Source organism: Bufo bufo, chromosome 1, assembly GCF_905171765.1.
Source record: "Bufo bufo chromosome 1, aBufBuf1.1, whole genome shotgun sequence".
In the NCBI taxonomy this organism is placed as follows: Eukaryota; Metazoa; Chordata; class Amphibia; order Anura; family Bufonidae; genus Bufo; species Bufo bufo.
Window position 1 is genome coordinate 98,426,265 of NC_053389.1, and position 21,494 is coordinate 98,447,758.

Sequence of the window (21,494 nt, forward strand, 5' to 3'; positions counted from 1 at the left end):
ACACCTTCCGTGGGTTGTCAGCCAAGAGCTTATTCATCTGATAGCTATCTTTCAATGAGTTTTCAGTGGAAGAGACAAGAATTTTGGTGTGTTGCTTAAGGCTGTTGTGACAGACTGAACCGTCACTGGGGCTCCTGGAGAGGCCTGAGGGCTAGCCTCCTTCCTATGGGACCCAGAACTATGGAGACCCCCACCCCTCATTATTCCGCAAAGGGAAAAATGGGAAGTTGTCTGCCTGGAGTGATTACGATATCCCATTGTGTTTGATTAATTTGTATCACATGTGTGTGTTTTGTGCCTTTAACTTCATGTGATGGTTTATGTAACTAACTATCTCAGTCTTCCACAAGGTCCCCCATGGGAGTGTCCCTTGCTGAAGACCTACATAAAAGGGCTGACATGTTGCCGCATTAAAGTGTCCTGTTCTACCCTTCATAAAGTCTGGGCTCATGTTTGGGGGATTGGGAGAACTACACTCTGGGGGATTGCTATAATCATCATACTCTCCAGAGTATAATTCCTAGCTCTTGTAAGAGCTGTTCCTGTAGCGCTCTCTGAAGGAAAAGAGGTTCACGCACTGGCACCTGGAAGCCTTGTCGTAGTCTAGGGTGGGTAGAAGACCGGCGAGATCCCAACCAAGCTGCGGCGGTTCGTGGGGTCGGCAGTGCTTACGGTGTCAAGTGGAGTGCTTGGAGTCCTAAGGAAGCACTAGGAGCATCCATCAACAGAGGTACCCCAGTCGGAATGCCAGGAGATCCGTTACAGCTGTACTACACGGCACTGTAATATGGACGATTGTCGGGAGGGAATCGTTCCTTCCGGCAATCATATGCTCGCTAGCGGAGGAGACCACTGGCTATTACATGCAGCGATCTCCTCCGCAGTATGAGGAGGAGTGATAGCTATGCCATCGCTCGTCCCCATGCTGTATAGCAGTTTGCCGCGGCAGATCATTATTGGACACCACGTATCTGCCGCCTGATACGGTAATTTTTTAAACATGGCAAATGATTTCAGTTGCAATTGGCAGCAGTATTACACTACAAGATGATCGCATCACGTTAGTAATCATCTGCCGAAAAATTGGCAGAATAATATCAGGCTTTAGGAGGGCGGCATATCTCCTGGAAAAACTAAAGATTTGGGAGAAAAGGGGTTTGAATTTCCCAATCCTTCCCTCCCTGACATCATCTGTCGGTGGCTCACCATACATACTGCAATAGAAAATACAATTAGGGGATGAGGGCCTTAAAGGGATTGTCTTACTTCCAGCAAAATGCATTTATCATGGAGACAAAGTTAATACAAGGCACTTACTAATGTATTGTCCATATTGCCTTCTTTGCTGGCTTGATTCATTTTTCCATAACATTATACACTGCTCATATCCAGGGGTTATACGACCACCCTGCAACCCAGCAGCTTGGCCGTGCTTGTACACTATATGCAAAAGTGCCTTATCCTATAGTGTGCAAGCACAACCACCATTGCTGGATTGTAAGGGTGGTCATAACCCCTGAAAATTAGCAACGTTATAAAGTGATGGAAAAATGAATCAAGCAAAGGAAGCAATATGGACAATCACAATACATTAGTAAGTGCCTTGATTAACTTTCTCTGCATAATAAATGCCATTTGTTGAAGTGAGACAACCCGTTTATTGATAACTAGGGATAAGCGAATCGACTTCGGATGAACAACCGAAGCCGATTCGCATAGAACTTTGTTAGAATACTGTACGGAGCGAGCGCTCCGTACAGAATTAGAATGTTTGGGCTCCTATGACCGAATTTATTACTTTGCTAAGTCTCATGGAACTTCAGGTAATAACTTCAGAAATTAATTTCTACTATTAAAAAACCTTTTTACCGAACTCAGTTTCGGTTCCAAATGGTACCTTGGAACCGAACCTGAGTTTGGTAAAAGTTTTTTTACAGTAGAAATTAATTTCTGAAGTTATCACCCGAAGTCCCGCGAGACTTTGCAAAGTAATAAATTCGCTCATCTCTATTGATAGCCTATCCTCAGAAAAGGTCATCAATATTAGAGTGGTGGGAGTCTGTCCCCCGGCACCTCTGCAGATCAGCTGTTTGAAGAGGAGGTTATATAGGTGAATAAAAGGATGCTTTGGGAGGATGCACAGAATATATTACTAATGTCGACTTCAGATACGGAAATGGTTGATTACAAGGTAAGTATCTTGAGGTTCCCTAAACCCATTTTATTCCATTTGTATTGTATTTCCATCTACACAAATTGTAATGGGAGCTTATGCTTTAACTGCCCTAAAGACAGGTTGTCAAACAGAGATCAGTGACCCTCAATTATCTACGTCCATCGACTATCGTTCCATCAGTGGAGCTCTAGACAGTGGACGGCTGCCCTTTCCCTTCTTCAGATGCTCGCTGTCGTTACCCTGGCAACAGAGCAGTGAAAGCGTCCTGGGTACCACCTATTGGGTTCGTTTTCAAACTGTGCGACACTGGTCTATTGAACGCTGCATCGAAGCCTCGACTTGTGCCTCTGAGTGATAACATAATAGCTATAGACAGACGTGTGTGCTCCGATAGCAGCGTAATTAGCCAATCTCATTTAGAGCGATGAGGTTTACCTATACTGTGCTAACAAGTATAAAGACATTCACGTATTCCAGATTTAAAGAGCAATGCCCCATCCAGAAAACAAACTACATGACCACAAGCTGAAAATATGCTTGGGTAAGCAAGATAACCTGGAAAATGTGCCTTTCAGGAGGCTATGGAAGCTGGTTGACATCTCCACTGGGAGTTATGGAGATCATTTTGGGTGAGAACCAGCTTTTCAAAAAGAAGTTAAAAAAATAAAAAAACACAACGAAAAAAAATATATTTTACTTCTAAACATGAGGGAAAAAAAACAACATTTCAAGGACTTCAACTAACTGATCCCAGAGTACAAGCACCTGGTGTCCAAACACCTAGACCACAGTGGTGTCCAAGTACCGTGACAAAGATGACATTCTTGTCCTGAGCAGGTGTTTGCAGGCTGAATGTTATTCAAAATATTACATTACGTGTTTACGGAGAATTTGGGAATCTACAGAAACACCTGCTGGTGGCCACAGGGCACCCCCCGCCTAGACGCAAACAGGTAGGAACAGACCTCCAAGAACTTGTGGTTGGAGAGATATTTGACTTCTATTGGTGCCACAACAGGTGGAGTGCTGCAGGTTGCTCAAGTCTCCTGGAGACTACTTCACACTAGGATTTAAGCCTGGTTTTATGCCACTCAAGATCAAGCATACCACTGGAAACTCAATGGTACAACCACTCTCACCGTCCTTATAACCCTCATTTATCCTTTTCACGCGTAGATCCTTATTTCCATTGCCAAAAGCAGTTCTCCTCCTTCCTCTTCCCCTCTTATCCCCTTCAATTATCTCTCAGCTCCTCCGACACTATCATCCACCCTCCTTCCTCCCCACCTTCGCCCTCGCCAAGTAATTTCCTCTTCAAATCAATTCTCCTAATCACAGAAAACCCAAAAGGCCCACATGAACGCAGCCTCAAACCAGAGCGCAGACATTAATTAAACCCCCTCTAGCCTCTCTGACACTACAAATTGGATGCGACAGGGGTGGGCTACCTCCTCGCAAACGTTAACCCTTCCCGTGGAAGGTGAGAGTCGGTGTGAGAGAAAACACAGGGACGAGTACAAGAGTCGTGATTGGACCCATGCCAGCCGGAGCCTAGGACTTACACGTTCCTCTAATAGTAATTATTAATAAGAAAGCTCCCTATTCATCTCAGGGATTTGGCAGGGAAGCAATTTCCACACTCCAGCACATAAAGCTGACAGTTTCTTGGTCGTGCTTAGAGGGAGAGGGTGGGAGGTCCCTGGCAGGGGAACAAGGTGCTTATGAAAGGAGCTTGGGCTTCCCTCCTATGTCCCCTCACCCGCTGGGCACCATGTCAGCCGCCAATAGCAGAGCGGGCCCGGTGTGCCCCTGACACTGAAACCGCAGTCAACAGACACAAGGAGACGAGTCCTGCCCATTTCCTGAGAGCTTTCAAAGGGGAATTGTTAGTTGAATATCTGTGTGCAACTCTGACAGCCCCTCTGGAGATCCCCTCCCCCGACAGCACAGAGAGACAGTTTATCTGACAGCTGTGAGGTCTGACCGCATGGGGAGGGGGGAAAGGACGTGTAACGGGCGCAGCTGGAGAATCAAGCCTTCAGTTATAGGCAGGGGTCGCCTAGATAAGAACGCACTGAGCAACCACACAGTGGCCAACTGAGGAAAAGGGAAGGGAGGAGGGTTCAGAGATAAATACTCAAGAGGAGACTGTGTCAAACTGTTGATGCCATTTCCTTACACAATTTTAAAAAAAAGCTTGAAACTTTTGTATTTTTGACATCAGAGCAGAAATATGCAATATCAACTCCAGACTTTTACAGAGGCCAGGCGTCTTTTTTTTTTGCAAATTTTAGCTTTATTTTTCAGTGCACTGACTTGAACTTTGCTCATAGGCTTATAATACACTTTGAAACCTCTCTGAACTACCTCTCAAAACTGCATTGAAAAGTGGTCTTCATGATGTTGGTGGTAACTAAAATCTGTTACTGGGGAATCTGGTCTGGATAAAGGGGTGGTCGTGGTCTTCTCAAGGAGGAGAGTTTTGGAGAGTTTTCATTGCATACATTGTATATCTCAGGCCAATGGCTGTCTTTGGCACCTAAGTGTAGTGGGAAAAAAAAATCTATGGATGACTCCGGAGGGTAAGATGACTCTCGGGTCCACTTTTTGACAGCATATCAATAGCACAGAGTGTAAGTACGTAAACAGTCAAAAGACTGACATAAAATCACAAAGTGACATGTAACTTATCCAATTTGTTGATATAAGGGCCAATCTCGGCATAGTCAATATTATCTTAAAGGGAACCTGTCACCTCCTAAATGCATGTAAACCCGCCAGCAGTACCTCAGGGTAGCCCACAGTGTGATACTAATCATACTTTTCATCCTGCAGTCCGATGCTGCATACGTTCAGAAAACGATCTTTTATCCTCCGTCTGCGCTAATTTGCATGTTAGCTTGAAGTCAAGCGGGCAGCGGGCTCCTTGCGTCAAGTCAAGGTAACCACGCCCCCTCTTGCCTTTGAGTGACAGCCAGCAATTTGGCTTTGCTTTTCGAAGTCTCGTGCATGTGCGGTGCCCTCTGTTTTACTGCGCAATCCCATCTCAGGGCAACATGCATGCGCGAGACTTCAGAAAGCGAAGCCGAATTGGTGGTTATCTTGACTTGAAGCAAGGAGGCCGCTTCAAGTTAACATGCAAATTAGCGTGGACGGAGGATAAAAGATCGTTTTCTGACCTTATCCAGCATCGGACTGCAGGATGAAAAGTATGATTAGTATCACACTGCGGGCTACCCTGAGGTACTGCTGGCGGGTTTACATGCATTTAGGAGGTGACAGGTTCCCTTTAACATATCTTGTGAAATGAGCTCAAGTCTTTACTAGAATGTAAAATATATTGTAACCTAGTAACAGGATGGTTTGTAATGCTGGAAAAGATAAAGGTCCATCCAGTTCAGGCTATAGTTGATCCAAAGGAAGGCAAACAACCCTCAGGAGGTATAAGCCATTTTTAGTCTTCTTACGTTACAAAAAATCCCTTCCCGACCAACTAGAATAAAACTCCTTGAATCACTGACCCTTCTCCAGAAATATAGTAACTATAGCCTGTAATATTATTACCGTCCAGGAATACATCCATGTCTCTCTTGGACTCTTTTATTGTACTCACCATCACCACCTCCTCAGGCAGAGAGTTCCATAGTCTCACTGCTCTTACCGTAAAGAATCCTATTCTATGTTGGTGTAGAAACCTTCTTTCCTCCACAGGTAGTGGATGTCCCCTCGTCACATTCCTGGGTGTTTAATAGATTATCAGAGGGATCTCTGTTTTGACCTTTGATATATAGTTATACATAGATATTAGGCAGGAAACTTTTTGTCTTAAATCTCTTTGTAAATATTCTTGATCATTCTGATCCCCCATCCCATCTTGACTACAGGTCACTTCCCAGCCCCTACAGCTATTGCCATGGAAGAGTGTCTTTGGTGCAGTTTAGATCTGCTCCTAGGATACTTACTGCGGCTCGGATGCATTATAGTCACTCCTAGTGCTAAAAGTAGTCCGTTCAATTCTATAGAAAAGGTGCACTGTACAGTATATGCGCTACTTTTGTCACTGCGCCAAAATACGGTCTTCAGGAGCTGCAGCTTGTTGACCGCCATAGTCATTCCCGTAGGAGTTGCATGTGAGAGAGCGCTATTCCATAAGGATGGGATTTAAGTACATAGATCCTATGGACAGTATGGAAGTAAATAAACACTCCTCCCCTTCACAGAGCTGTCTTCTGTGTCCGCCAGGCACAAGATGGGAAGTCAGGCTGTGGGATGTAACTAGTACAATCCTGTATTACCCGTAAAGGGGGGTTTTACATGGCCGACGAGCAGCAGCTTGTCAGATACGAAGCGTTCCTTCCCAACAGTCAGCTGCTCATTCAGTGGTGGTGAAGCACTGCATTTACATGCAGCGATCACCTCCACAGTATGAGGATGAGGGCTCGCTACTGCCATCGCTCGCCCCCACTGCATATTTCTAGGCAGCAGATCTCTGCGCAGAACGCATGATCTGCTGCCCAGAAACAATAATTTAGGTGCCTGCATGGACGATAGGATCACCCGATGATCTGCTGCACCCTTACATGGCAGATAGTCAGGAACAAGCGTTCGCAGGAACTTTCGTTCCGGGGTAATCTGTCCGATTATCTGTCTGTCATACATCTACCTTAATTTCCATGGGTTCATGTCAGTAGAAAATGCATTAACATAACTACTAAATGGGTTGGGCAAGAGACAAATGGAACGGATCCCAAACAAGTTTTTCCTGTACAAAATACTGTCCTATGTTTTCAGGATCGGTATTGCTACATTTGCCAATATCAGCTATCGAGGTGTCACCAGACGTCTCTAACCGAGCAGCCACTGACAAACACGTCTCTAAACGGAGCAACCACTAACAACACGTCTCTAACGAGGAGCCGCTGATAAAGACATCACTAAACGGAGCAGCCACTGACAAACACGTCTCTAACGAGCAGCCCCTGACAAACACGTCACTAACGGAGGAGCCGCTGATAAAGAGCATCACTAACAGAGGAGCCGCTGCTGATAAAGACATCACTAACGGAGGAGCCGCTGATAAAGACATCACTAACGGAGGAGCCGCTGACAAACACGTCACTAACGGAGGAGCCGCTGACAAACACGTCACTAACGGAGGAGCCGCTGACAAACACGTCACTAACGGAGGAGCCGCTGATAAAGACATCACTAACGGAGGAGCCGCTGACAAACACGTCACTAACGGAGGAGCTACTGACAAACGGAAAAGCCGCTGACAAACACCTCACTAAGGAGGAGCCGCTAATAAAGACATCACTAACGGAGGAGCCGCTGATAAAGACATCACTAACGAGGAGCCGCTGATAAGACATCACTAACGGAGGAGCCGCTGATAAAGAACATCACAAACTCGGAGGAGCCGCTGACAAACACGTCACTAACGGAGGAGCCGCTGACAAACAGAGGAGCCGCTGACAAACACACCTGATATGATTAAAAGGGATAATTCTTGAAGTGAAGTGATTTCTCCGACATGTTTGAAAATCCCTGTGATGAGCAGACTGCTGACAGATTTGCCGTGTCCAGCTTAGGCTGCTATGGGACATGAAGATTCCTGCCATTCCAGTAATGTTGTATATATTCAGCTACAGGAATACGCATCAGGAAAGGACACACAGTGGTCAAATGTCTGCTGCAACATGAACCAATTTCCTCATGGAAAACTGTCTACAGTCCAGCAAACTCAGTTCAAGTGCTTCATTGAAAACATGGCTACTTAAGAAGCATGGAACGGACCAAGCGGTTTATACCAAACACAGCCTATAGACAAAGAGTGGCGCTGTTTCTGGAAGAAACTAGCCATACAACCCCTTAATGAGATTGTCTTACTTCAGCAAATGGCATTTATCCTGTAGAGAAAGTTAACACAAGACAATTACTAATGTATTGCGATTGTCCATATGCCTCCTTTACTGGCTTGATTCATTTTTTTATCGGATTGTACATTGTTGGTTTCCAGTGTACAATCCCATTAAAGGCGCTGCTTTTCTTTTGTCGATCCAAGGCTCTGTTCCGAGTTATGATACTTATTCTTAATATTTCAAATTAGGCATCACCCTTGCTCTTCCTGCTGTATAACGTTCTTTGCATTTTCATGGTGACAGGTTCACGTTAATACAACCCCCCTGCCATCCATCAGCAGAGGCCGTGATTGCACACTATAGAAAAAGCGTCGGCCTCTCTGGTGGCTGGGGCCGTGGGAGGTCACATAGGCTGGTGCTTTTTTCTTATTGTGCAAGCACGGCCATCACTGCTGGATTGCAGGACGGTCATAAACCATGGAAACGAGCAGTGTAATAATGTGATGGGAAAAATGAATCAAGCCAGGCAAGGAGGCAATATGGAGAATCACAAGACATTAGTAAGTGCCTTGTATTAACTTTCTCCACATGATAAGTGCCATTTGCTGAAGTGAGACTGACCTTTAAGTAAGCCACAGACCATCAGATTTTTGTACTTTTCCCAATAACATTAAAAACAGTTCATGCAGTTTTCCCTCCCTTTAAAGTCACATAAATTCCAGGGATAGGACAGTAGGCAGAGCTGGACTGGCCCACCAGAGTACTAGAGGATTATATGGTGGGCACGGGCTCTAATACAATGATGGGCACCAGAGAAAGCAACCCCTTTTGGACCTGCCTTTGGAGCCAATCACTTGCCATTAGGGCACATTTCTTACCTAATCTATTAGACCTTATGGATGGTAAGTCTGTTCATATACCGTATGTAGAGGTCTGAATGAAGGAGTGAGGACAAAAGGTCCGGCTGGCACAAAAGCCAATGGCCGAATATTTGCTGTACGGCCATTGGTGGGCATGACCGGATCATCTGGACTTACCCTTAGGGTCCATTCAGACACCTGTAATGTTTTGCAGTCCGCATATTGCGGACCGCAAAACACTGACGCCGCACATCCGCCGGCACTTAATAGAGGATTCCTATTCTTGTCCGCAGCTGCGGACAAGAATAGACATGCTCTATTTTTTTGCGGCGCCGCGGACCGGAAATGAGGATGCGGACAGCACACTGTGTGCTGGCCGCATCTTTTCCGGCCCCATTGAAAATGAATGGGTCCGCACCCGTTCTGCATAATTGCAGAACGGATCGGACCCATTTTACGGAAGTCTGAATGGACCATTTACACTTCTGCGTCCTATTCAATACGTCATAACATTTGGTCAATGGCTAAAAATGTATTACATTGAAATTACTTACACATCCACGTCTTCTACTATGCAGGACTGAATTATTTACCTTTTCAACTCTGCTCTTCATCAAAGTTATAGGCAATTTTCATTATTTCCAATTGCCATCCTACTGCATTGGTGCCTGTGGATACCGGTCAAGCGTCAACCGAGTAATACAACCACCAAAACTGTCTTTCTGATCCGCAATGTTCCAATTTCTTCCTAAAAAAAAATCTCATAGTGCTAAGAAACCTACTCTCCTGGAAGAGATTCATCTGGTCCAAAGCACTGATAAAACATTACAATAAGCCCACCTCAGCTCACATAAAGGAGTCCTTTAAAATCTCAAATTATATGACAGTTATAAAATTCATTCAGGTTAGGCAATAAAATAATGTTATCAATGAAAGTGCCATTTCATCCCACAAAATTGTCTTTTGACTAAATTCTTCCGTCTGCCTATAGGATTTCATTGATTTTACTGTTCCTCGCCATTAAATCCTTCGTTACGTTTTTTATACTCCTCCAGCTCTGGCTGTCGGCTGCTACGGTTAGTTCAATACCTCAAGATAAAAAGCCACAGATAAATCCACAGGACCAAGCTGGCTCCAAGTTATTAGAAACAGGACCAGCATGAAGAATTATAAGGTTAGAGGGATTTCTTTAAGAAAAGGAAAAGAGACTATCTGGAAAAATGTAAAACGAGCGGTGTATAATAATATATGTATTCATGTGGGTTGCTGATGAGGCACAAAGCTGCATCACTGCCGCTCCACCAAACCAAACTAATAATATTCATTGTGATAATTATAGATAGTCCATCAATCAAAATCCGTACCACTGGCACGTTTATTTATATTGACAACCACGTGCATTTTCCCCCACTCTATTTTACCATGAATGCCAAATAAGTCTAAGACTTTGTTCACACAGTGCTGTTTTGCGCTCCAGGGAAAAAACAGGAGTGGAGGCTAAAGAAAGAACTGTCTCATGAAGACAATCCCTTTCTTAAACACTCAGCCAGGAGAAGCTAGACATATATTTCCCTTATTAGGCACACTTAGGCTATGTTCAGACAGAGGATATGAAAGAGCGGGCTTCAGCACCAATTTGGTGCCGAAAACCTGGCCGAATCTGTGCCGAGAACTGCTCCCCATCGCTTTGAATGGGAGGATGCATTGCAGTTCATGCAGCTGGGGGTTTTTGCCATCCAGTTTTCAAGACAGCGCCAGGAAAGTAGAAGTCAATTTTTGGTGCGATTAATGTGCGAATCCCTCACAAAGCTGAAGCGGGACTCTGTTCAATGGAGTTAAAGCGAGTTATATAAAAAATAAAAAGAGAGCATTGTAAATCTATACATAAGCTAAGCAAGTTTAAGGCAAAAAAATTATATTTACTCATGTATCTAGTTCTGTTCTGGCCCTTTGTTTACATGCAGTTGCAGAGCTGTGGGGGCGTGTAACAACTATGTCTGAGATTTTCCTCATCAATATTTGTGGGTGTCAACAAAAACTGCCTTTCCCCTTCCCCTGCTCTGCAAAGGGAGTGAATACAATTGCTGCCCCACCTGCAGTCTTACCACTGGGATACTCATGTTGTATGTGTGGGACTACAAGTCCAAGCTGTGCAGTACATTGCTGATACACATAGGATCTTACCCCCTACCGGTTCTTGTGCAATGCTCTGTAGACACTTCCTCACAGCCAGCAGAAGAGTACAGAGGAGAGAACTCTGACTTTGTCAGCTCTGTGTTTGGAGGGTGAGGAGGGAGGGAGGATAATGAGCACAGCATTTGTCTCTTCAGTGTCTGGAGAAGAGGAAACCCTGCTGCTGTTTAGTACCTGAGGCAGAGCCTCCAGCCCTGAGTCTGTGCTGCTGACGGTAAAAGGGGTTAAACTTTGCTGAAGAATCCAGTGGGTGGGGAGACACAGGGCAGACGCTCAGCCAGCAAATCGGGCAGTGCAGGGGGCGTGGCATGACACTGGCAGACCTGCTCCTCCTGCTCCCTCAGGCTTGTGCACAGAACATAAGATCTGGGAAAGAAACTGACATCACAGGTCATGTGACCCTCAGCTAACTAGGAGAACGGGGCCACTGCACTGTCGATTAAGTAAGTACATTGAAAACCCCTAACGTTTGCTTAGTTAGAAACATACAAAGGACAAAAAAAATAACTTGGACAACCCCTTTAAACCTAGAGCGGGTCTGCATGAAAACTCACGACAGAAACCGCAGGCACATCACATCAGTTTCTGCCATCGTAGAGGGGCAGGGCTGCTGTTTAGGGTAGCCTGTAGCTTGGGGTGTCTAGGGAGGGGTAGTACCCTCTGGTGGAGGGCATGTCGTGCAACTTTGGTCCCCACCTGACACTCAGCTCTCACCTGTGGTTCCTAGCAGCTGTAACATGCGTAGCGGCCACATCCCGGGTAACAGCTTCGACAGGCTGGCTAATCCAGATTGAGAGTAGAAGTCGGGTCATTGACCTTCGGTAACGGGGATTTGTCTATCCCGAGCATGTGAAGACAGAGTCTGGCGGAGTGAGCAGATGAGCGCTACTAAATAGGACCAACGGTCATGAAGGCAGTATCTGCAAGCGATGTGGTACGCTAAGAGCACGGCAAGACACAAAAGATGCCCTGGTCAACCACTGCACCCAGCCCATCTCCACCCGTCTCAACTTCTGTCCTGCCATTGGAGCAAGATGTAATCTGGCAATAGAGAGTGAGGCTGACTCTGCGCACCTTTCCCTCACTTAAATCCAATTCACGCACAAGTCTTGACATCTCAACCAGTTCAAAGTCCTGTGGCGATAGACGAGCGATGAAGCAGCAGGTGTGGAATCACTGGGCGCTGTGGACGCGGACAGGCGGCTCAGGTCTAATGTTAGTCTTCATGCTGACGAAGCAACAGCTGGATTCAGCGTCTACCTGATTACACTGCTCACCTCCATAGTATGAGGAAGGGGCTAGAAAGGTGCCCTAAACATTGTTGCTTCTCTTAAAACCCTGTCCAGCTTACCGCGGCTGGAAGGAATCCCATTTCATGCGGTCGAAATACAAAACCCATATTACCACTTACTATTGGTACATGGAATGTGCGCACACTTCAAGGCAACCCATTAGCAGATTGCCTAGAAAGAAGAACAGCTCTTGTAGCTAGAGAGCTTGCAAGGTTCGACATCGACATTGCGGCCCTGTGTGCAACTCGCTTAGAAAATGAAGGTCAACTCACAGAAACAGGAGGCGGCTACACATTCTTTTGGTTGTGGACGTGGCAGGTTACCACATCATGAGTCTGGAGTTGGCTTTGCAGTTAAAAATCATCTTGTTCGCCAACTTGCCAATCTTCCTAAGGATGTAACCGATCGGCTCATGTCACCGGAACTTCTATACTACGTGGAAAAACAAGCTATGCTGATTAGTGCCTATGCACCCACAATGACAAATCCAGATGAAGTAAAGGACAAGTTTTATAATGATCTTGATGACCTACTTTCATCTGTAAGGCGCACTGACAGAATGATTCTACTTGGTGATTTTAATGAGAGAGTGGTATCCAATCACACCACCTGGGATGGGTCACTGGCAAAAATGGAAGCGGTAAGACGCCAGGATCTGATGGAATTCCGGCGGAAGTCTATAAGGCTGGTGGTGCAGTGCTTGTTGAAAAACTCACCCAATTGTTCTAGTCTTTCTGGAATCAAGGTTCCATACCTCAGGAACTGAAAGAACGCGTCCATCGTCAGGGGTGGGTGGGAGGGTCTGGGGGTTGGGTAGTGAATCGGGGTTATTTTGCAGTTCATGTGTATTTTAAGTACGCAACTGTTAAAACTAAGACAGTTCACAATGAGTTGTTTCCAACAATTTATTTGCAATATGTGATGGACAAGCTGTATGATTGCTGTAATATCATCTAGATTCTTTGTCAATAAAAAACAATCTATTTTAAAAAAAGAAAGTCGCGTCCATCGTATACCTTTATAAGAAGAAAGGAAATAGACAAGTCTGCAATAATAGAGGAATATCACTTAAATCAATTGCAGGCAAGATCTTGGCACGGATGTTACTAAATCGTCTGATTGATCATCTGAAACTGGGTCTGCTACCCTGAGACACAGTGTGGTTTTCCCAAAGAGCGTGGCACGGTGGACATGATATTTGCAGCTCGACAGCTTCAGAAGAAATGTCAGGAGCAAAATCGTGAACTATACACCACTTTATCGATCCTACCAAGGCTTTTGACACAGTTAGTGGCGAAGGCTTATGGAGCATTATGTTGAAGTTTGGATGCCCCAGACAGATTCATCCTGATGGTACGGCAATTCCATGATGGTATGGTGGCTCGGGTTCTGAGCAATGGTGAATCTTCCGAGGCCTTAACTGTCACAAATGGCGTGAAGCAAGGGTGCGTGCTCGCACCAAACCTGTTTTCAGCAATGATGTCAGATGCCTTTCAGAACAGTTCACTGAAAATCAATCTGAGGTATAGAACCGATGAGAAACTGTTCAACTTACGAAGACTCCAGGCTGTCACAAAGGTAAGAGACTGTGCTTTGTGAGTTTCTTTTTGCTGACAATTGTGCCCTTAATGCGGAATCAGAGCAGGAAATGCAAGCCAGTATGGACAAATTCGCAGCAGCATGTGACAACTTTGGCCTCATCATTAACGCGAAGAAAACCGAAGTGATGGAGGGCCCCCCGTACATTATGGAGGGGGACGCATGGCCATACTGGCATTTGCCTGATGGCTGTCTGCCCTTGGTTTTGTCCTGCCCGGGTAACAGGTGGTTATTCTGGGAGGCAGTTTTGGAGGGAAAAGGGTTTCCCGCTCTTGTGGGATCACTGGGCAGAGGAATATTTCTGCCCGGTGAGTGTCCTGCAATTGGCCGGGATATTAGCCTATGGTGTCCCAGGGTTCCGGGGAAGGTTAGCGGAGCCCTGGAGATGACTTTTGATTGGTGTGGAGGGATGTTTAGGGGGCTATAAGTGTCCGTGCTCTGCAGGCTGGGCTTGCCTTTGATCTGAACCTGCCTGTGGAGCCGGATTCTTGTGCCCCTCCCCGCCCGCCCCTATTTATGGTAAGTATTAGGGCCTTGGCCTGAGGTGGGGTGAAGTAAGGATAGTCATCCCGTGATGGGATGGACTCTGATATATATATATATTTATGGTATTGGAGTCTGAGTTTATGACTAGGCTCTTAAAAGTTTCAGTTAAAGTTGTATTTGGTATTGGTTTAATAAATCAGGCCTTGGCCGTTTACCTCCACTCTCTAGTCAGTGTATTTGTTATTAGAAGGTATGCTTGTATTATAGTGTTACAGGTGGGCATAATATGCCATGCATTGCCATGTACCAGCCAGCTCCAAAAGCCCAATATCAAGACCTACCATCACAGTGAAAGGACAGAAGCCTGCATGCAGCAGACCAACATACGTATCTTGGCAGTACCCTCTCCCGTGCAGTGACAATTGACATTGAGGTCAACTGCAGAATTGCAAAGGCAAGTTCTGCATTCGGCAGAGCTGCGGACCATGGTGTGGGACCGCCATGGAATAAGCCTTGCTACAAAGCTTAAAAGTCTACCAGGCTGCAAGTGAGACCTGGAAAGTATACAGAAGACATGCTAGACAGCTGAACACTTTCACGTGACTTGCCTCCATAGAATCATGAGGATCCAGTGCCAGATACAGAAGTCCTCTCCAGAGCAGGCTTACCATCAACTTAACACCTTATTGATGAAAGCCCAGATGCGCTGGCCAGGCCACGTCGTAAGGATGCCAGACCATTGCATCCCTACACAGATCTTCTATGATGAGCTGTCCAAGGGTAAGCATGGGGGGCAAAAGAAGCGACACAAAGATACACTGAAAGCCTCTCTCAAGTCCCTGGATATCAACATCACCTCGTGGGAATCTCTGGCACATAATAGTTATACATGGCGTTCCCTGATCCATCAGGGTTGCCAGACATACGAATCCAGAAGGACAATCCTAGCACAGGAGAAGCGTACACTTCATAAACACAGAGCTGCAAATGCAAATGCTGAAACAAAAACATCCATATTTGGCCACATGCACACGACCGTGGTGTGTTTTGCGGTCCGCAAATCGCGGATCTGCAAAACACGGATGGCGTCCGTGCGTGTTCCGCAATTTGCGGAACGGCATGGAGAGCCTTTAAAAAATAGCTGCCTATTCTTGTTTGCAAAGCGCGGACAAGAATAGGACATGTTATATTTTTTTTGCGGAGCCACGGAACGGAGCAACGGATGCGGACAGCACACGGAGTGCCGTCCACATCTTTTGCGGCCCCATTGAAGTGAATGGGTCCGCATCCGAGCCGCCAAAACGATGGCTTGGATGTGGACCAAAACAACGGCCGTGTGCATGAGGCCTTTGTTCAGTATGTAACAAAACATTTAATGCTAACATAGGCCTTATTAGCCATCTAAGGATACATCGCTAATGGCCGAAGATCTATCAGATGTCAAGGTCCACATCGAAAACGATGGACAAACAACAACAGTCTGTAAATGAGGACGTATGTCTGTCATAAAACAGTAGCCCGCAGTCTGCTTATCAGTTTGCAGTTCCATGCAGCACTTTATGTTTTCGTTGGAGCACTCGCTGCTAATGGAGGAGATGCCACCTATACCACTGTGGTGGTGAACTGCCGCCAAATTCATTTCTTGATACTATCTGGCAGTTCACCGCTAAACACCTTTGGCAGCAGGAAGGTTTTTCTATTTTCTTATCCAAATGCAAAAATAAGTAGAATAAGGATATACGCGCATATTCCACCTCAATGGACACTACAGCAATGGTTTTTGACCTGTGGCTTCCCAGGTCAAAACTACAACCCCCCAGCATTGTCGGACACAGGCTTCAGAGGACGGTCAAAGTTTTACTTTTTACGATAGCTTAAGCAGAACCTGTCTCCACAAAATGCAGTCTGAATGCACCAGAGCAGAAGGAGCTGAGCAGATTGATATATATTTTTGTGGGGAAAGATTCAGTAAAACTTGTAGTTGTTACATTTCTATCTGCAGCCCTGTGAAGTGCTATCGGTACAGGAGGGAGGAGTTAGCAGTGACTGACAGCTATCTCTGTATACACACAATGCCGTCAATCACTGATAACACCTCCTCCTGTACCGATGGCCGTTCACAGGAGGTAGAAAAAGCTGAGATATAAATGTATAAATTACAGGTTTTACTGAATCATTTCCCACAAAAATATATATCAGTCTGCTCAGCTCCTCCCGCTCTATAACATGCTGCTTTCAGAGTGCATTTTGTGGTTGCAGGTCCACTTTAAGAAGACAGTGGTGGAGGACCACAGGACTAGGGTATAACAACAAACAATATCCTTCACTTCTGCATGTAGTTCCCAACACCATTGTACGTTGTACAGAGAGTTGTTTGTGCTCTCATATAGGAGATTTCAAGGGCCTGTTGCTGTTTTTTTATCCAGAGACAGCGCCACTCTTGCCTATAGGCTGTGTCTGGTATTGCATCTTAAATATTTTGAGAGAATGGGGATGAACTCCAATACCAAACACAGACCACGGGTAAGAGTGGAGCTGGTTCTGTAAGAAGGGACAACCTGCTTTCTAATTCCGGACGACCCTTTCAGTTTAGAAGAACTCCTTCAACTTTTTGTCACTAGAGTAATCAGGCGGCACTTAATTATGCAGAATAGTGGGGAAGATGAAAAAATATGCAAGTTTGTCTCAGACGTGTGACATAAAGTCTCACACACAACATTACAAAGTGTTTTCATCGTGCACGTGTCTCACAATAACCCACAGGACTCAAACTATTTTTGGCAAAAAGTATGAGAATTACATAAGTAATGGTTCAAATGAATCCCTCATTGCCGCCACTCTTTATAGGTACATGTAGAAGACACATCGTTACCTCCTCCGTCATACAAAGGGGCACTGATAGGTAAGGGCTCATGCACACGACCGTATTTATTCAGCGGTCCGCAAAAAATACGGATGATCTCCATATGCATTTCGTATTTTGCAGAACAGAACAGCTGGCCGCTAATAGAACAGTCCTATCCTTGTCCGTAATGCGGACAATAATAGGACATGTTCTATTCTTTTGCGGAACGGACATACGGAAACTGAATGCACACCGAGTAACTTCCGTTTTTTGATTGAAATTAAGGGTTCTGTATAAGGTCCGCGAAAAAAAACCTGAACGGACGTGGAAAGGAAATGTGTTTGTGTGCATGAGCCCTAACACATATGCATGGTGGTTCATAGTCTCATCATCAAAGCAAATAAAAAGAAACAAACTATATGAAAGCTTACAACAAGCAATATATCTGCCAGACATGGGGGGGTCGGCCTCTGTATCATAGTCCGGGCTGACACAGCAGAGCACATGGGGTGTATGGAAGACTGTTACGTTTAATATGCCCAGGTATCTATGGACAAGAGACATCGACTACATCCATAGAGGGTTGTGGACGTACTCTGTATATCAAATGCTTACATGGGCAATGGTATGGAAATAAAACAAAGCCCCCCCCCTTACCATAGCCTCCAAGATACACTTTCTGGGACCAATATTTTTAAAGCCGCCCCTTGCCCACATTTGGATGTGTGAGTACTACTACTTGTAGTCTGTTATGTGAAACCACAGAACCCCTTCCAAAGAAATATTTCTATAAAAAAAAAAAGCCATAGTAGAAAATCCCATGTAAAACTTATTATCAGGAGGACCCAAAATCCAGCACCACATCTGTCAACGGCACAGCCCGTGAACGCGGCGGTGCCAGAACCTCGGATCAAACAGCAGGAAAAAGGAGCTTAAACAGAGTCTGAGCAATGATCTTACCACTGGAGACGAAATTCGACACCCAGGGCAATCACAGATTGGAGGATGTACCTGTAAGATTCCTTTTGACATAAGAGTCTTCAGACTTTTCCCTGGAAGCGGCACATGAAAGAGAGAGGAGACAAGGTGATGAGCGGCAGGCAGCGCATGGAGGAAGATAAGGTGACAGCACACTAGTGTCCACTCATAGGCTGGTATCTCAGTAATGCCCAGGGCGAGAACCCTATTACTCCGGCCCTGAGGAACTACCCTGCCCAACAAGTACAGAACAGGGCACACTACAGGGGAGCCCCCCCCCCCAGCGCACACTTTCATAGACTGATACATTGACAGTACAGTCAACCCCCAATCTCTGCGTGACATGGGAGCAGCACTAAGTGAATAGCAAGTACTAAAATAGATCATGCAGGACTGTGACCCTTCACAAAGTCTATGTGGAACAGTAGAAGACATACTCCAAATGTCAGGGACTGGCAGTGCCCGCCAGGCGCACTGCTTCCAAGTAAACAGACGCCTAATGCTCCCTCTCCCAGTCTGGAAGGGTTAATGACCTCCTATTAGCACTGCCCTGTCTATCGTCACCCCCTCCCCAGAGTATATGGCGCTAGCTCACCCTCCCCCCCCCCCCCCTCCCCTGCCCTGACCTTTTGCCTGCAGAAGACCACAGTGCTGGGAGTTTCTGCCCAGTCTTGGACTCTGATCTGGTGGTACCAGTACAGGGGCAACCGAAAGAGAACCAGAGTAACAGTCTACACAACCAGTGGGGGCACAAATGTGGAGCAAAACTGCATATCGCATGATCCTTCCATCATCCCAACTTGTTTTATGTCTCCAAAATCTTTGTGACTATAAAGACCCCCCCCCCCCCCCCTTACATTGCCCTCTGTCCTGGCGGTGACTTTTTGTTCCTGGGTGGGCGTGCGGATGTTCTGGGGGCATCAATCCCTCCCCATTTACCTCCACAACCCCAGCAGCCTGCGCTTCAGTGCCAAATCCCCATCCGGAGAGCCGGGGTCACCGGAGAGGGAAGGAAGGAAGGAGGAGGGAGAGGAGGAGGAGGGCGGCGAGTCACTGAGCCCCAGCCCTTGACGCTTCCTATAACCACGTTTGGATATTACCCCCCCCCCCCCTCCACATCTAACATCTAATTACCTGCCAGGAAAAAAACATGGGGGGGGGGGGTCTCCAGGGCAAAGTCTAATAAATCAATAACCCCAGAGCAGCAGTGACAAGTGATGTGTAAAGGGTTAATCCCCATACGACCTGACTGTCATCATTCTATTCTCCACTGATTACACTTGGATCATGTCTGATATAAACAGAACAATCAATGCCTCCTCTGTGGAATACACCACTAGATAGTAAGCTCTTGGGGGTCCTCGATCGCTCTGACAGATAATACTGTTCCATCATCTATAGGGATATAAACCAAACCATAATAATTGGGTGTCTACCCATACATGCCATAACAAGTCAACCATCCACCAGGGCAGGGCAATAGGGATCGTTCACTCAGAGGGGTTAAAAAGGTGAGATCCCATAAGGAATAGGCTGGCATTGCCCCGCAGCCATGCACTGGCCATGCTGTGCCACACTCAGGGCTGATCTGCAGACTTTCCCCTAACTTTGGCCGGAGTTCCCCTCCTGCCCCCGGTACCTTTGTGCCTGATGCTCCGCTTCCAGTCCTTGGCCGTCTCCCGTCCACTCACAAACTGGAACTCGTTGGGGGTGAGCCACTCTCCCCGGTAGCGGATGGAGGGCCCCTTGCTGCCCTGGCACAACTTCTGGATGTAGAGCAGCGCCTTGTTCTCGCCGCACTCCACCTCTATGCAGGGCTCCCCCTGATCAAAGAGGGGCTGGAAGTCCGGGATGGAGGAGAACCTCTCCAGCATGAGGTCATCAGGCAGAGGCGGGTGGTGGGGCTCGTGTAAGCCCAGGTACGCCCGGTGGGCATGGGTGGCGAAGAGGTGCTCGTAGGCTGGAGGATGCGGGGTCACCACGGGGATAGCAGCGGTCAGGTATCCGGGGATAGTGTCCATGGGTTGGTTGAAGGCTGCCAGGGCTAGTTCCTCGCGATCCGGTCTCTCCTTCTTGATGGCCGGCATGGTGTCGCGGGGCTGCCCCGTGGTTGCGCCTCTCTGCCCTGCGCCGGGCTTAGCGCTGCCCGGGCTGCGGCGGCGGCTCCTCGTGCCTTCTCTTACAGCTGCTCGCACTGCGCCTCCTCTGCTGATCTGCCAGGCAGCCCGACTGAGACATGACATGCTGGAGAGGAGGGCTGAGCCGCCGGAGACATCATGCTGCCTGACAAAATGCTGCTTATTGATCCCTTATTGACCTCCCCCGTGGTGCTAACTGCGCTCCCTGTGCGCCCGGATCACCTCCTTCCTGCCCCTGGGCTAATTGCCCCTCCTTGCTGCCCCCCTTGCTTTCTGCCCACTCCTTGCCCCCTGGCTTGTTGCCCCTCCTAGCTCCCCCCCTCTTTCAGTTGCCCTTTCCTGTTGCCCCGCTCGGACTTGCGCCCCCTAGTTGCTCTCTTACCGCCCCCTGCACGTTACCTCCCCCTGACCCGCAGTGGGCAGCAGCAGCAGGAAAGTTTTGCGGGCGCTCAGCCCCGAGTCCTCTCCACCTGCCCGCCGCCCCTATTAATGAGCAGGGCGAGAATCATCATCACTTATAAAGAAGTACAATGTGAGTGTGGCGCCTGGCTGTCCCCTGCTCCGGAGCCGGCAGCGCCGCTCTGCCCGGGTGTGCCGCCGCCGCCGCCGCCGCTACTGCCGGGGGATCCCGCTACGTCCTATGTGTCACACACGGCGGAGTTCACACACTCTCCTGACCAAACAAGACTCCGCTTCTCCGCCGCTTCTCCAACTTGGCCCATTTAAACAGCAGCACAGGCGGCAGCGGAGGGGGAAGCCGGCGAGTCTAGGGGGTGTGCGAGGGACGACGCCGGGCGGCGGCTGCCAGGCTGCAGTGACCCACGTGCGGGAGCCCGGAGACAGGGGGCACGGAGCCCAATCATAATGACAGATTGCGGCTCTGTCCTCTCTACTCGATTCATAAAGGGCGGCTCTGCTTGTGGGAAGTCGTGGGGGCTTCACCCCTCGGTGCCCCCTGTGGATTTATATCCAGCTGTTGTAAAGCCTGGGCCCCCACTAATCACATTTAGGGCTCATGCACACCTCCATATGTATTTTGCAGTCTGCAAAACACGGATCCGCAAAA

The 21,494-nt window shown here is 47.2% G+C and overlaps 1 protein-coding gene across 1 annotated transcript in view; it reads right to left on the reverse strand.

Annotated features, from left to right (window-relative positions):
• The window catches only part of SAMD11 (sterile alpha motif domain containing 11), a 142,343-nt gene extending 121,238 nt beyond the window's left edge, over positions 1–21,105 (reverse strand). Inside the window, 2 exon segments of the mRNA XM_040427179.1 lie at positions 18,273–18,364; positions 19,930–21,105. Coding sequence (XP_040283113.1) covers positions 18,273–18,364; positions 19,930–20,533 — 696 coding nt within the window. The 5' untranslated portion in view covers positions 20,534–21,105.
• Between the last annotated feature and the right edge of the window lie 389 nt (positions 21,106–21,494).